Source organism: Tetrao urogallus (assembly GCF_951394365.1).
Source record: "Tetrao urogallus genome assembly, chromosome: 6".
NCBI lineage: Eukaryota > Metazoa > Chordata > Aves > Galliformes > Phasianidae > Tetrao > Tetrao urogallus.
The window spans coordinates 53,785,832-53,803,357 of NC_136819.1; the positions used below are offsets into that span (position 1 = coordinate 53,785,832).

Below are 17,526 nucleotides of genomic sequence, written 5' to 3' on the forward strand. Positions count from 1 at the left end.
AGAGCAAGTTCTGTCTCTTGTTATGGACTAGTTAGATTGGTAGCATCGCCCCCATTCAAATTTAAGAATGAGAATAGGTTGTTTTCCTTTGAGGAGGTAAAATGAAATATCTGGTATGTGTAGTTTAGGATCACATCTTGGTATTACTACATGTGTTTTATATAAATTATCCTATGGACAGGCTGGGGGAAGATTGTGCTACACCACAGTCCAATGTCACCTTTTTGTCACCTTTTCTACAGGAACCCCAGTTTGGTTCTACATGCAAATTGCTCCTATAAGAAATGAGCATGAAAAAGTGGTTTTGTTCCTGTGCACTTTTAAGGATATCACTTTGTTCAAGCAACCAATAGAAGATGATTCAACAAAAGGTAAATATGAAATACACTATTTTGTTTTGTTTTTGTAATTGGTTAAGTACATGTTCAGACTTAGTCATGCCTCATGGCTGTGATCTGAATCTTGCTTTCAGGAATTGTTTTGTGACATGTCAGAGTTTAGATGCTGTTTTTGGAAATGATTGATTAGAATTGAAAAGTAAATCATTGTGAGCAGAATATTCCCTAACAATGTTTCGCCAGAGCTGCAAACCTTTTAACTTTGTAATATCAATTTTTCTTCACCATGGCTAGTATTTGCCAAAAGTGGCATGATTTTTAGTTACTGTAATACTATGTTGCTTTGGGAGACCTTCTACAAAACTTCTGTTTTCTATTTATCAAAAATGTCAACTTCTTTGCTTTGAAGTGTTGGTCTTACCTCCCTTTCTTGTTATTGGAGCTGAGATGCAGAACAAACAGCCCATCTGGGTATCTTTTTGCTGACCAGCAACGATGTCTGTATGGCAGTGGATGTTCTGCTTGTTTTTGATAGCTCTTGCTGGTGATGGTTGCTGAGGTATGCAATGCTCTCATCACCTGATGACCCATGTTGAACAGAGAAAATTGGTGGGCGAAAAGGTGCAGAGGATCTGGCAACGTTCTGTGCTCTGATTGTAAGATGCATGACTGGTGTCTCATGTATATTGCTCTGGATAAAGGAATGTGTGCTCCCATAAGCAAGGACATTTTTGCTGTGGAATCCTTACCCCATTTTCTCTAGGAAGTTGTCTTCTAGTAATGAATTCCTTGCTCTGTTTTTCTCTTTGTGCTTGTAGAATAAGTTTTACTGCTTCTACAATTCAGTTGGTATCCTGCAAATGTTCCTTTGGGTTCTCAGCCTGGGAGGTTTGTTCTCTGGGTAGGGAGAGATGTTCTGGGGATGCTGAGTTCATCCCCTCCCCATCTTGTGGCTGAGGAAGAGCAGAATCCACCTGGCATCCATTATGGAAACAATATGTGTTCCTATGAGAAAGAGCAATAGCTGCAAAGTAAGTAATGAGTCTAATACTGTGAGTCTCCAGTGAGGGGAACCATTAGTTACAGTGTCAAGTATCAGCTATGAACATTGCAAAATATTGTCATCAGCAGCCAGAGAGGTTTGACTGCATGTTTAAAGAGCTCTTACTTCTGTAGAAGTTGTACTTCAAAAACAAATAAACAAAAAAGCAACAACCAAACAAAATAAACAACAAACAGTACAGCTACATCTGTCTTTAAGGCATACAATTAGAACCTTAAGAATTTCCTTGGAGTACTCTGATTACAGCATTGATTAACATTGATCAATACTTCCAGCAAACTCCATAATTACAAACCACTGACCTGACTGTTTTCTTCTCCTTATGCGTATTTTCTTCTATTTTTGCATAAATTGGAGTTTCTTTTATATTGACAATATATTAAAAAATCATATTCAAATATTAACAACGTTTCACTGCTGGAAAAGCAGCACCGTTGCAGTACAGTTTGCATTTCAACTGGGTGGATCAGCAGGATCCCACTGCACTGGGATCACAGCCTTGTTTTGTCAGAGGTAGTGCTGTGAGATATGCATAATTCATTGTCCTTGCAGATAACATTACAATGTGCTTAGAAGCTGTCAGGCCACTTTCTTTTTGAATTATGAGATTAGTAAACATATACATTACAATTTAGGGGAGAAATTTTCAACTTTTGTAAAAAGGTTTTTTGATAGGATTGTGCTGCTAAGTGCTGGGATTTGTCATTGGAAGGGCTATTTAAAAAAGAAAAAAAAAAAAAAAAAGATTTTCCTTTGGAAATTCTGCCAGGACCATGCAATACATAATACATAAGTAACTATGGTGCAGATGAGTTACTGTCTATTACTTATGGGAGCAGTAAATTTGAGATAAAAAATTCAACAGAAATAAAATATTGATGCCATTATGCAATAATCTCCCCATACCAATGCATTCTGCCCTGTTTGAATGTACGTTGCTTTGTTGTAAAGCTTCAGTGTATCACACTCCTAGGAGGTACAAGGATCTGGTATTTAAATCATTACAGTGGGTGTAGCTCTGCTGCAGGATGTCTGCATGTCAATAAATGGTTGTGCTTGCTGGCCACACTTGTGGCTGCAAAACAGTTGGTGTGTGATGCCCTCCTTTCTTGGGCAGCTGCTATTTTGGGGAGCCAGCAGTGGTGCCTCCATAATGAGGATGCAGATGTGTTCAGAGGTGTTGGGGAGCTTGTCCTGTTTGTGAGAACAGGACATTAAACCAAAATACTCATCTTACTGCAGAATACCCTACACCCACCTTGCAAGGCAGAGGTGGGATTTTTGCCCAACATAGTCTCAAAACCACGACTGCTGAAAGGCACAGCACAAAAAATATAGTTGATATCACATGGACTGGCCCTGTGGTAGGGAAGGGAGTTGGAGAGGGCTGGGGCACTGTGACAGATGGTGGGTGTCTGCTTACCTGTGTGCTCACATTTGGCTGTGCTCATGCTGTCAGAAAAAAGGGAGGAGGAGGAGGAGCAGGAACAGGAGCAGGAGGAAGGGGCTGTGCTTGCAGGAGGGAGCAAAAGGGGAAAAATGTTCCAGGTCACCCAGCAGGCTGTGAATTTATTGCTGTCCAGAAAGCTGTTGAAGATTGTGGGACTGAAAAAGCATGACTGGAGAAAGGGAGTATTTAAAAGTTACCCTCCTCAGGTAAAATACATCGTCAGAGATCAGAAACCTCAATTTTCTGAGCATACAGTGAGTACAACAGTGAGAATGTGACTGACTTATTTTCCTAACCTATCATGTGGGATACTGTTATAAAACACAGAGCACTTTATTTGTTATTCTGCTAATCCCACTGACACAGAGACGTTAAGCGCCTTGGATTCCTTCTGATTCTCCCTCCACCCCTCCAGGAGCATGCATACACCTCTATAGAGTTACAGAAAATGAAGACAAGACTGAAACACCCAAGCAGTGTTTTAGCCAGTATTTAATAAGCGGTGTTAACAGTGACCAAAAAGTAGTTGTATCCTCATAACTGGGAAGAGTCTGACTGTGAAAGCCTAATTAATAGGCTGAAGGGAGGCCTCTTGGTGGTCTGCAGCTCCTCACAGGGAGCAGAGGGACAACACTGAGCTTTGCTCTTTGTGACAGCAACAGGACTCGAGGGAATGGCATGGAGCTGTGTCAGGGGAGGGCAGCTGGGGGTGAGGGAAAGGCCAGTGGGAATGGAGCAGGCTGCCCAGGGCAGTGGGCACAGCCCTGAGCTGCCAGTGTTCAGGAAATGCTTGCATGCTGTTCTCAGACATAGGGTTTGGGTTTTGGGTGGTCCTGTGTGGAGCCGCGGGTTGGACTCAGTGATCCTTGTGGGTCCCTTCCAACTTGGGATATTCTATGATTCAGTGATTCAAAGCATCTCATGTAGAAGTGGTTAAGGCAGCGATAACAGGAGGAGACATCAGTGATACACGGGATGTGTTCACTCTTGGATGAAGGTGCCACCAGCAGTTGTGTAGGTGCAGAGAGAAGGGACAAGAGCGATCTGTTGACTTGTTTGATGGTTTGTAGGCTTGTGTGTTGGTGGCTACGTGAATTGTAATCAGTGGCAGCATGGAAGGAGAGGTGAGACGACTAGTGATGGGGCAGGGAGGTGGGGCAGGCGTGATGGTGGTCACCAGGACAATGCATTATTTGCCATTGAAAGAGCTGTGCTGTGTTTTGTCTGCTTTTTCTTTCCTTGTACCTCTTTGGTAATATGAACATTTATCTAATCTGGATTCATTACTGGGCAATAGGTCATAATAGGTCATATCTGTGGTGGTGAAGAACCAGCTCTCCAGGTGTCCGGACTGAACGCCTTATACAGCAGAGGTGGAAGGCCATTACAAGCATATGAAAGTATTTTCTTCCAGAGCATAAAACCCAAAGAATCTTCTCTTTTATGTTTGTACCATTCTAGGGTCACAGTTGGATGCTTTTATCAGCTTGCTGTGCTCTTATTCTGCCTTTACCCAGTGGCCTTTTAAAAGCATCTGAAAGCATTCAGCCCCTCCAAAGGCACACAGTGGTAATAATCTTATGTTTATTTGTCAGGAAAAAAAAAAAAAAAAAAGCCATTTTTCTAGGCCCTGTCAGGAGGGCAAATTGGTCCACTTAAAATTTTAACACAGTTTAAAGCCAAGAATACTGTAGATTATATTAAACTGAAAGTTTAAGGAAGGAAGAAGGCTGGAAGTTTTTTTTAGGTTATGGTGAAGTGCCACCTAGTTACACAATAGCTTTTTTTCCATTGTTATCACCAGTGAAAGAAAAACATGGCCTCCAGGTAAAGTTAAAAGTTTGCTTGCCTGGGATTCTCGCTGGTTGTTTTGAGTCTCTTTTGAAAGAAGTATCAAGCTTTTCTGCAGCTGCAATTGGCTGGGAAGTTCCTGTGAATACTGATGGAGATGGAACCTTTGATTAGGGTGCAACAATGTGCTAATGAGGCTCCTACAGCTCTGGACTGCGTGCCCTTAACAGATGGGATCTGGAGATGGCACAGCAGTATCCTAAAGGGTTTTTTTCATGGTACTGCCAGACTTTGATAATCAAGACTCTGTGGGACAATGCTGTACTGCTTCTAGTGATATAACTCTTTATGGTTATATAACTTCATATAATGATACAACTGTATCTCAGAGTGTGACAGGGCTATAAAAAGTGTGCTAGTTGCAGAAATACGCACTTGCACGCTTGCTAATCCTTGCTAAGCCTATAATTCTGATCCTTTTTTATCTTTAATAAGTGCCGGTTATTAAGCATATATAACTAGTTGCACATGGGAAACTTTTCCTTGAGGGGGTATCAATCCTAGTGATAATAGAAGAAGTGGGTGGAGGGATTAGAGCACGAAAATGAGGTTTCTACCTTTAGCTGAAGCACAATGTACCTTGTTGAATACATCACCTTGACAGTAATCCATAACAGTAATTTAATAGGTCACAATTTGGATATCCTCTCTGTGTGTTCACTGCACTTTACCATGGTTGTAATTATGGGGTTTTGGTGCTTTATAGAACCAAATACAGTTTGTTCTGCTGCTGTTTCCCATTGCTCTGATCTTCAGAGTTTCATCCCTAAGTGTCTTCAGGCCCCAAGGTGGTTACCTCTAGCTGTCTGTTCTCTCCTGGGAGACCATCTAGCCCACGTGAAAGGATTTTGTGCAGGATGACACAGAAGTGGTCATTTGCCTGGACTCTAGGGGGACTTCTAAGACTTCGGAGTCTCCTTCTCTGGAGATGTTCAAGACCTGCCTGGATGCCTACCTGTGCTACCTGGTGTAGGGAACCTGCTTTGGCAGGGGGGTTGGACTCGATGATCTCAGGAGGTCCCTTCCAACCCCTACAGTTCTGTGATTCTGTGATTCTGTGACTTCCAATGGGAAGAGTAGACAATGCATAGGAATTGTGCTAATATACAGACTCTCGGTGTTTGAAACCATCTATGTTGGAAGTACACAGCTTTCTAATAAGTAGGAAGACCTTCTGAGGTGCCCTCATTCTATTCCTGTAGTACAGATGTCCCCATTAGTGTCTTTGGTGTTGTGTTAGTGGTAAACTGGCCCCTGTTCTTGCTTTGCCACTGTGATGAAGAGTGGAGAATTTCCATATCCAGTGCTATTTGATTTCCTTCACAGAAATCAAGTACATTTCTGAATCTGATATTGTATTTTGAGGTCTGTGTGTGCTCTTTTAACAGCCCAGGAAGAATATTAAATGTCTGTAAATTTCTACAAATAAAATGTGTAATGAAAAAAAATAATCTCAATTGAAATCAAATGTAGCCCTGTGAGAGATTGAATTAAACTGCAAGTTGATCTTTATAGAAGTAACACTTTGTATTTGGATACATTTTATGTTGAAAATTGAACATTTATAAGCCTTATATAAAATAATAACTACAAATGCAGTAGAGTTAAGGTTTTTAAGATTCTAATGTGTATATCAAAGGCCATTATGTTTCTGTAAGCTAATCTTTTGCTTAACCCTGAACTAAACCATCCTTTTCAAAGTCCAGTACTGATTTAGAACTCTGAACAGAATCCTCTGCATTTCATATTTTTCTCAATTTGTTACACTTATGGCTTTAAAGGGAGTGTTTTATTTAAATTAACCTGGCTTCAGCTTCTTGCAGTGGCATCTTCTTAAACACTTTTTCTACTGTACTAAAAAAAAAAAAAAGTTTCATTAAGGCACTTGCAGATGTAATCAAGCCATCCCTCAGCCTCCTTTAGATAAAATAAATGAGCTGTGCTCTTTAAAGCTTTATCTAGCCTGAATTTGGAGGTCTGGTGATGGCAGATACCAGTGTTTCAGCTGCATTTAATCCAGCTCGTTAGCAGCAGTGGGGATGAAGCTGGTAGCATGGATTTAAGCTTACTGGGTCTGAAATACATTTCTGTAGCTGATTATATGTTGAAGCTAGGTGAGTTCAATGTTTTCTATTGCTCATCCTTTCCAAGTTTAGCTCTATTGTATTTTTCAAGAGAAGGTAACTTTTTGGCAGAGCAAACCACATATGGAACTAACATCTACTAAGATCTCTGGATCCTTTAAGAACTGCTCTTGCTAGGGAAGTTTTCCTTTCCCTGCTGTAAATACAGTTTGCGTCTCTTTTCATCTACATACCTAATGTCAATTTAAAACACACTGTATTGGCCCAGTCCTAGTTATCTAGCACATCATCCTGATGAACATTTCTCTAATGTTCCTGTTCTAATGTTCTAATGTTGTCTGACATTTTGTCAGTGACTTTCAAGCCATAGACCTTATAGAAGAAGACCTGCCCACTTGGGTCAGAAATGCTCTCAATAATAACTGTTTACTACTTACTTTTTTTTGCTAACTTTCTAACTACTCCTCCTTTAATATCTGGCAGGTACCAAGTTCTTTATCCATTTAATCTGAGATTTACTGAACTGCATGCCCTTAATATTTTGGCAGGAGTGTCACGCAATGTCAAGTCACCAATGATTGCCATATAAGAGGATCTGGGAGAATCATCCTCAGTCTGTGGCTCCATTTGGCTGATGCATTTGGCCTCCAGCTTGGGCAAGGCAATTGACCATCTCTCTGAAAGCAAATTTATACTCTTAGCAAATAAATAATGAAATTAACGTTGCTGGGCATTGTACATCATTCCATATTGACAGCCATTCCTAATATTCCTTTTCTTTTTGCCTTTATTAAATGTTTTGAAAGTCAGATCAGCTTTTTTGTCATTTTGTGTGGTGCTGAGATCAAACAAGGCTCCTTCTTTTTACTTGTTCTTCCTCTTTGCCCTTTCTGCATATGAGTAAAGAAAGCCTTTTGTTCATGTCTGGAAATTCTTTAAAAACATTATAATTATTGAAGTAAATCCAGCCAGAGAAGGCTTTTTTTTTCCCTGTATGTTTTGAGCTTTCCAAGACCATTTCAAAATCCATAATTTCTCATGCATGTATTTAATTGTTGTTCCTTCCAATCCTGTCTGCTTTGCTTATGTTGCATTTTCATTTCTCATTGCTGACCTTCTCTTGAGCCTGATCTTTTGGCCAGTATATTTCATTGACCATTTTGCTCTCAGATAAACTAAAAGCTAGTTGGCTGATATTTACAGTATTCAGGCTTTTTTTTTTTTTTCCCTCCTAAAATTACATTTTTTTTAATACAGTTACGGGATATAAATCCTTGGTGGCCCTATGTGCATGCGAATAAAGTTTAGCTTAGTTGCAGAAACATTAAATTTAAGTAATTGTGCACTGTAAATTTGCAGCTTTGTCAGAATGAATTACACAAATACGTTGTGTACCAAATGTAACCTAACAATATATAAATCTTACCAGTAGATCATTAGTGTTGCTGCGTTTCATGGAGAGGAGACTGAAGCTCAGAAGACTGAAATGGTATGCTGAAGATTACCTGGTGATTCCTTATCCATTTTGAGCTCCCTAGTAGTTTTAGTGGGTGGATACTAACTGGGAATGCAGAATTGATGCAGATAAGAGGTCAGGTGTAAAAATTATCCCAAGAGTGCAGTTCACTGTCAGACAGTGGAATGCACAGAATTTCAAGTAGGAAAATTTATCCCAATATTTTGAATTACATTTGCATAGCTGGTATGGTTCTTCAGCTCATGAATAGTTTTACTGCATCATGGGAGTGATTGAGCTTTGTTTGACTATTATTCTATTTATTCAGGAATCCCATTTATCTCTCTATCTCGAACAAAGCAACAGCAGGATGACGAAGTTTTCTGATGAGAGAGTGAGCTCTTCCAGCCATATTTTACCTGCAGTAAAGAGCAAATAGCCAGCCATTGCAATGACCTTGCTGTCTGAACGTCTATAAATAATAGAGATTTGTAGATGCTAAGTTCTGATGCACGAGGATGAGCCGTATTATCAATTGACATCCAAACTACCTAAATGAGTGGTGCTAGCTCCTTGCTTTTGTGGATAAGTCAATGGGTATATATGATTTAAACACTCTGTGTGTTAAGTGTTTCATGCTATGTAGCAAGGGGTGAATAATGACCTTTCCATGGTCTGGAGTTGTAACACTCCTTCAGGCAGGAATCCACATGAGCATTGCTGTCATTATTCTTTGTTTTTTACATAGAATATCGTTGTTAACCCAGGTGTTCTCACTGTAGTCTGAAGTATTGGATAGTTTCATGAAACACTGATTTAAAAGCCTTCATTATTTCTGTTCCTTTTGAGATCAGGCAAACCCTGACTAAAAGGTTAATTGAAACCCAGTAGAGCTACGCTTATGTTTTATTAGGGGGAAATAGTCATGCCTAGATTTTTCTAAGCGAGTGCACTATAAACAATGTTAATATCTTCCCTTGAGATTTTAAACTCTTCATAAACTCTGGTGTATGGATTTAGCTTTAAAATAATGTAATATAGTTTATGAACTGGAGATTGTAACAATTTTTTCAATGTATGTGTTAGATGGATGGCTGAATCCATATTTGAACCTGTACACAAATATGATGAACTCCTAATTACAGTAGGAGGGGAAATGGAAAGGTTTTCTCACTTGCAGATACTCATATTTGTAAATATTATTTCTGAAGGCAGTGGACATGTGTATTGATGGCTGAGGTCTGTATAGGAAGATCTTGCAAGTTCCTTCCAACCCAAACCATTCTGTGATTGTATTCCATCACTTCTGAAGAAAACCATCTGAAAGGAAGACTGTTTCTTCATCTTGAGCCACCCATTTTGGGACTGGGTGCTTGAGGAAGCCTCCTTGTTGGGCTTTCTTTAGATAGCTTTTACTCTTTTTATTCTCTGCTGTATTCCACAGCAGCATCTTTGTCCTGGATGACTTTTCTTCAGACTCGGAGAGGGCAGTATAAAATGGGAACTGAAGTTAACTGAAGTTGGAGGTGGACAAGAGTGTTTGTGTCGGATCCAGCTCTGTGGTCTATTAGTGGGAAGAAGAATGGTGACCAGAAGGGCAGGGATAGAGGTCCCTATGGCAGTGCAAGAGTGAAGTTCACAGAAGGTCTGTGAACACAGGGCAAACAGCTAGTGCTGCTTGTGGTAGAGCTGTTAGAAAAGCAGGGCTGTTCCCATCCTGGCTGTCCAATATAAAACACAACTGATTCAGGTCTCAGGAATAAAGATGTATGGGCATAATAATACTTCTGTTGGAACAGTAACTGATGCAAAGGAACCTACTATAATGAGTTAGTTGTTTCAGTTAAGCTTGGACTTTCTGACTCTTGAGGGTTGGTAGGAAAAACTCTGGTGTGGTAAACTTATATACAAGATGCCATCTCTGCATATGGAGTCATTAACAAGAAAACTGGAAATGCTATTTCCCACTTTAGCTCTGCAGCAGTTCTCAAGTAGTTCATGCACCTACGGAGTGGTTGAGAGAGCAACCTGAAACATCTGGAAAGTTGTTCTCCACCAAGTCCAGGAAGTGTTTGGGTTCTCTGCCTGCTTCACTTGACCCAGTGCCTACTTCCCTTCTGTGTTCCTATGTTCTCTCAAGCATCCTGACACAGTGCTGACAGCTTCAATTTATGTTGTATTGGCTCAAGTTTGAAAGACGTATCAATTCTTTAAGGATGAAAAAAGGAAAATTAATTTCTTTTAAGAAATCTTTGTCTCAGCCATTATTTCAGGTGTGCCACCAAACCATGCCTGCTGCAGTTAGCTCCAAAGAACTGTCAAATCAGTGATCCTAATTAGAGCAAGAGACCTGAAGAATATTTTGCTGATAAAAAGCATTGTACTGTGACAGAAACCATGGAAGAGGAAAGAAAGTTACGTGCTTGGAAGGACAACGTACAGCTTGGCCAAGGCAGAGCCTAGTTTGGTTGATGTTTATCAGCATGCTTGTCTTATTCAAGTCCTGTTTTAATGTGAATACTGTTGTCTAACCTGCGTCTTTGATTTCTTGGCAGTGTGAGAATTTCAATTTTAGTAATGGGCACCACCAGTGAGGTAACCCAGTAGGGTTTCTGTGTGAGAATCAGCACTTGTTTTCAATCACGAGAATGAATGCAAATCATGAGGTTTCCTAAAAGCAGGTTGTAAGTTCTGTTTTTGTCAGTGAATCAGAAAGTAATCAATAAAAACCAAGTGAAACAATTATTTTATGTATGCTATTCCAGAATTTTCTGTCTGGGGTGGTTTACATCTTCCTCTGAAATACCCAGCTTGGCTTCCTTCAAAGAGAAGCAGCTGCTGATATAATCTGGTGCCATGTTGCCTTTGCTCCTAAGAATTTGAGTACAGTGATGCAGGTTCAGGGTATTATTTTTCAAGTGGAGCCATGTAAGAAAGACACAATCCAGTTGAGTTGAAGAGAGAATCAGAAGTGTTGTGTTGTTGTTTTTTTTTTTTGTTTTCTCCTTCTGACGGCACTTATTTGTGCCACTCTTTTTCTCCTTGCAGACTGAAAATATCAGTGAGGACAGGCAATCGCTAATATATGCGATAAAATTATCATTCATTTTAACAGTCTCTAGAGGAAAAGATAGGAAGGAATCATTTGAAGAAACATTGACAGCAGTAGGCAGCTATGCAAATTGTTACCTGATCTATTTAAACATACACATTGGTTTTAAATATAATTCTGAACTTAGCTAATTTATTACAAGGTCAAGGAACACAGAGATGTACCCTGTACCGATTATTTCAGACGCAAGGCAGTGTGTATACATTTTCACCTTCCTACTCATACCCTAGCATCTTGCTGTCACTGTATTTTGCTCTTGGGCTGTAAATAGGAAACAAAGGAACTTGCTGCTTTTTAACGCTTTTGCAGAGAGATGAGTTGAAGTGTGTAGAATGATGATGGACTTCGTGCTGAGTTACAAAAAAGTCATGTTAGCGTATTATTACTTCTAATCTCCAGAGTCGTGGCTCTCATGGAACAGAAAGAAATATAAAAATGTGGAGTCTCCAAATGAGGTTGGAAGGGTTTTTGTGAAAACTCTTCTGTAGCCCAACACAGAGCTTTGGTCTTGGTGGAGAAAAGACACTATGAAATACTTTACACCTTCAAAAGAAGAGATCAGGCCAAATGAGCAGAATAGTAAACTTGTATGCTAAAATGTGTGGCTTTCTTCATTCTCATGACAATGATGATTTTATCGAGGTGGAAAAGAAATACTTGAGAAAGACAACGTTCTTCCATGCTTTTTATTTTTTACAGTTGAAGGGTCCCTGTCATTTGGTACCTGTATTACATAGCTTCCCCAACTCGTTGTGGTGTCTGTGGGAGACCTTCCCAGGCTTTCTGAACATGTGGTGTTTTTTTGTTATATAAGATGATGACCAGGGATTTCTTAGTAGTTTTGCTTTCGTAAGAGGAGAGATATTTTGAGAACACAGATTTTTGTGATGCGTCATAGGAAAGGGATGCAAGTTAGTATCAGAGACCATCTCCTATCATTGCCAGCCCTAGACTCCTGTCTCCTAGAAGAGGCATTTAAGCATAAACCAAGCTAGTATAGAAATATTGTGTTTCCTTTCTCGTATCTGACATTCACTCTAATTTTCACCTGCTCAGCATTCAAGTTAAGTAAAAATATAGCTTTCACCAAAACCATTTCCTATCCATAACATGTTTGATATTTTATGCACGCTTTTGAGGTAAGATAGCAGGTTATGCCTGGCTGAACTGAGCGTTGCGCAAGCGTTGGTAAAACCACTTCAAAATAAAATTATATCAAAACAGGATTAAAGACACAAACTAAAAACTCCTTTGCTCATGGGGAGGTGTTTCATTCCTGCAGACATCTGAATTTTCAGTTTTCCTGCTTAACGCTACAGTGCTGTGCTGTTGAACCCCCTCGCTTTTCCTTTGCTCCCGTTGCTCTGCCTCATCCAATGACGCACCTGTGCCAGCTGTCACATACGGGCATTTGTCCAAAAGCAGTGACTTAGTGGCATGCTCCTGGCTCTGCGCTGCTGTCACTTCTAAACACCGATTGCTCCTTTCTGAACTCTGCAGAAAAACGTTCCCCAGTGTGAAGGTCTCAAGCTACCATTAGAGCAGCTGTTTATCATTAGTTTAACAGCTAAATGTATTGCTTAGTGCAATTTAAAATCTAGCGCTTCATCTGTCTGTAAAGTCTTACAGTTTTTCTACTTTGAAACATGCCCTGGATTTTGCTGATTTTTTTTTTTTTTAATTATTTATTTATTATGTCCCTGAATTGTATCAATAATCAGATCAAGGAGCAGTAACAACTTAAGGATCCAGCTTCTGGCTGGAGGAATGCACCAGTTGGTGGCTGGGGAGGATTTCACTTCTGCAGGGTTTACAGATGTGGTAAATTCAGTGCTTAATAATTAGTTTGTAGCAACCGAGTAACTCCCCAGAAGGCTGAAAGCGCAGTGCGATTCCTCTATCACAGTGTCTCCAAAAGCTAGAAGAGAGAACAAGCCAGAGCATTTTGATTTTACTCAGGTTTACTTATGTTTGCCTTGAAGCAGTGGTATTCTTCCTCTTCTGCAACGTTGTGGAGCCTGGAGCCAGAGCTTGCTCTGTGCAGCAATTTAGAGAAACTACCCAAGTCTGAGACTTAATATCAGTGAACGCATAGGAGATTTACTCATGTTGAATGGGGTGTAAGTGCTTGTGACCGTATTTTCTTTTTTCCTGCAGGCTGGACGAAGTTTGCACGGTTGACGCGGGCCCTGACGAACAGCCGGAGCGTGCTGCAGCAGCTGACGCCGATGAACAAAGCTGAGGTGGTGCACAAGCATTCCCGCCTGGCTGAAGTAAGTGGGACAGACACATTCCTTCTTCAGGCAGGAAGAGATGGGAGAGGGAGGAGGAACAACGTTTCTGTTAATAAATAATATTTTTAGGGTGATGTTTCCAGATTCTGATTTTTCGGCCTCTGCTCTCCTCTTCCTTAATAAGCACTGTGTGCCAAGTGTATATTTCCAGGACAAGTCATGCTCTTTCAGTCATCTGATGGCTTGGGCTAGAATAGGCATTAAAGCCACCCAATCCCCTTCCATGGGTTGGTTGCCTTCCACCAGCTCACGCTGCCCAGGACCTCATCCAGCCTGGCACTGGGCACCTCCAGGGATGGGGGGCCCACATCTCTGTGGGCTGCACTGCCAGGGCCTCACTGCCCTGTGAGTAAACAGTCTCCTCCAAATGTCTGTATCTCCCATCTTTCAGTTTAAAATGGTTCCTCATTTTCCTTTCACTTCCAGACTACGTAGCAAGTTGGTCTCCCTAAGATCTGCTTAGGTACAAGAAGACCACAATGAGGTCTCCCTGGAGCCTTCTCTTCTCCAACCTGAATGAGCCCAGCTCCCTTGGCCTTTCTTCACAGAAGAGGTGCTCCAGTCTCTGATCACCTTCATGGCCTTTCTCTGGTCACACTCCAACAGCTCTGCATCCTTCTTATGCTGGGGACCCTAGGTCTAGATGCAGTATTCCAGATGGGGGCTTCATGAGGGCAGAGTAGAGGGGGACAGTAATGGAAACAATCTCTTGGTCACTCTTACAAGGTCTAATTTCTGAATGCAGCTCCAAGTTTGCTGATTGCTGCTTAGCTTGGGGTGCAGTTTGGTCTTCGACTTGCTGTCTCACAGCAGCATGGAACCAGACTCTGTGTTTCTGAGCCCCATGAAGGGTCAGAAACCATTGTGAGTGCCCACTTTTGGGCAAGGGGGGTTGTTCGAGAAGCCAGGTACTCTTCTTTGGAAGCATCCCTGCCTAGATCCATGGGGTTGTACAGGCACACTAACTGTACATATACCTTTAAGCTCAACTTCCTTGAAAAAGTCATTCCTGAAGTATTTTGCTAATAATTTTCTTCTTCAGAACTGATGAAATGAACTCTTTGGCAGGTTGCAAACATCTCCTTAACAGTGCAGATGGTGCAACAAGTGAAAGCCTTCAGGTTAACTGATGAAACAGAGGTACTGCTTTCATCTTCATGTCATTGGTAATGAAAATTATATGGGTAAAAAATGTGGTCAAAATATATGGGCTACTAAATATGACAGCCCTATCCCCCTCATGCCTGAGAGATTGTCCTCAGTTTGGTGCTAAGAATTCGCAGCAGTTTTAAATGGTTTTTTCATTGTTGTTGTCTTGTTTTTCCTTTCTTGTCTAAGTGGACTTGTACATCACAAGCTTTACGTGGAATGAAATCAGAATAGAAGCCTACAATTTTCAAGGTGCTGGCAGCATGATGTTTTTCAAGAATTATCCCATACCAGTAGCTTTGCTGACTGCTGAATGATTCTCACTTGTTTTTCTAATTGATGACATTTCCAAGTTCTGTAAATCTGGTTATATTTATGAGTGCTTTTGTCTGGAAAAAGATTGGAGAAGGTATGGTAGCTATATTCAAACATGTCTAAAGCAGTTGCATGGAACAGGAAATGGTTCACCATGCCCACTGTAGCTAGAGGAAAAACTAATTGAAGTTGCAACAGGGGATTTAGGACGTGCAACAGGAAAAGCTCAAGTGAAGGTGAAGGTTGTTCGTTGGAATAGGTTTTGGGGGGGAGTGCACAGTCTCCTCTCTTACAAGATTTTGCAGCTTCAGAATGCTTTAGAGGCAGAGTGTGCCAGGAATGCAGAGTGGGTTGCTTTTCCCAGGTAGAGGTGTGCCATCGCCGTTCAGGCACCACTTCCCATACTTCTGTATCTGAGGAGGTGCATTTTCCTCACAGCTCACCCCTGGCAGAAGGTACTGCCCACCTTACTGGCTTTGCCTCTTATCAGTCATATTAGTTAGTTGTAAGCAAGAACCATTCAGAATCTGTGATGAATGGAATTGACTAACAAGATGCTGTATATTCTTCAGTGGTTTAAAATTAAAAATTCACGTAGCATGAAATAAATAATCATTATAGTTCAGTAGTCTCCTCAGCCACTTGCCACCCACACACCATGTCAAAATCAGCATGCTATTATGCTAGGAATAATAATTATGCCTTTATTGTACCATGGGATCTTCTAAGCACTCTACCACCAGAGGCATAGGGAACTATCAAGCATATGTTCATCACATTCATCTTGAGCCCAAGGAAAATTATTATTCAATTTATAGTGAGTTACTGTTTCCAACTCCTGCCTCACTGAATGAGACAGGAAACAAACAGATCTGGAGAAACCATGGAAAGTAGTCCCTGTCCTGATGTATTGTGATAGTGAAGTGTGAAAATCTTGTCCACAGGTGAGGCCAGAAAGAGGATATAACTGGAGATAATCTTCAGTTTGAGTCAAAGCCAAAATGGTGTTTTGGCATTTTGGCATTGAAGAAGATTTCATGGGAAGAGAAAAGAGCACTGGTTGAGTGTGTTGGGGGAATGCATTGCTTTTGCCTGAGAAAGGATGCATGGATCCATGAGTGAGTTCCCCATGCCTGTTGGGTTAGATACAGGAGTGCTGCATGTGAGTTTTGAACTGCACACTGGGAAGGAGCACCTGGAGGTTGATATGTTTGTGGGTCTCTCCAGGGGCTTTGTGTCTGTAAGGGTCTCTGATGAGCCCCTCTGGATCTGGGCTGCTTGGCATTGCGTTGTTGGTTGGCTGGAGCTCAGCGCATGGCTTTGTGTTACATCCGAGCTGATGGCAGAGGGGCAGTTGTGGTCTCCTGGAGGTCTCTGCTGCACTCTTGCCGCTTCCCATGTTTTATGTCTGGTGGTTTTCTGACCACAGGATAGATTTGTTCAATTTAGGCTAATTCTGTAGAAAACAAATGGGTCGCTAGTGTAACAGGAAGTTAATTTTTCATTATATCAGCTTAGCTCATTTTCCTTAAATGATATGACTGCTAAATCTGACATTAAAGAAGGGTGGGAACAGGTAGGCACAGGGAGGTTTGCACCCCAGCTTACCGAATGACACTGAGCCAGATCAGACATACTGGGAAACCACACCATCCTCCACAGAGTGAGAGAGGCTGCTGCTGTTGTCCCTTAGTGATTTCTGGAGAAGAGGTTTTTCAGTCGAGCCAAGTTTTCGCTTGCTGATCTCAGTAACAATTTTTTTTGTCTTAAAAATAATGCTGTAAAGAATTAATGGAGAATCTGTATCTGGAACGCTGCAGTTCGTATTCTTAGTTGTGCTGTTTATTCAGAACCATTCACTCCTCTTCACTGAGCGCCCATTCTGCATTTGATTGCTTTTACGCATATGAGGCTGCTATTTGCAATCTAACTGTCCTGCAAATATGGTGGATTAGTATGGGGCAGTCACAGAGCTGAAATGAGTTTAAGATTGCTGGAATTGCTTATTTTATCCTATGCATACTTGAGACCCCCCCAAAGTGGAAAGGTGTGATTAGTTCCAAAATACACATGAATCTTTCAGTTGTCAGCACAGTATATTACCATGCTGTATGTTCCTTTGTGTTGGACTGAGATAAGAAGTAATTAGATCAGCTGAGAATGTCTTGACTGAATTTGGCTTGGTTCCTTTGCAGTGTTTTGAGTTCCACAATTTACAGAAATGAGCACAGAGGTGGCTATAGTCACATGGAAAAAAAAAAAAAGAGAAGTAATAACAAGAAATAAAAGAGAACCCACTGGTGTTATTGAGCTTGTAAAGGCAACAACTTTTTGAAGAAAATAGACAGGAGTATTACCTTTTGAAGAAAATAGACAGTATTACCACGGAGTTAGGGCAGAAGTTGTGTGTGTTA

At 40.9% G+C, this 17,526-nt stretch overlaps 1 protein-coding gene across 1 annotated transcript in view; it reads left to right on the plus strand.

The window, feature by feature from the left end:
* KCNH5 (potassium voltage-gated channel subfamily H member 5) overlaps nt 1–17,526 on the plus strand; it is a gene marked incomplete at its 3' end in the record, with an annotated part of 142,012 nt that overhangs the window by 23,588 nt on the left and 100,898 nt on the right. The window contains exons 4-5 of the mRNA XM_079537762.1: nt 243–371; nt 13,512–13,627. Coding sequence (XP_079393888.1) covers nt 243–371; nt 13,512–13,627 — 245 coding nt within the window. The remainder of the gene's footprint in view (nt 1–242; nt 372–13,511; nt 13,628–17,526) is intronic.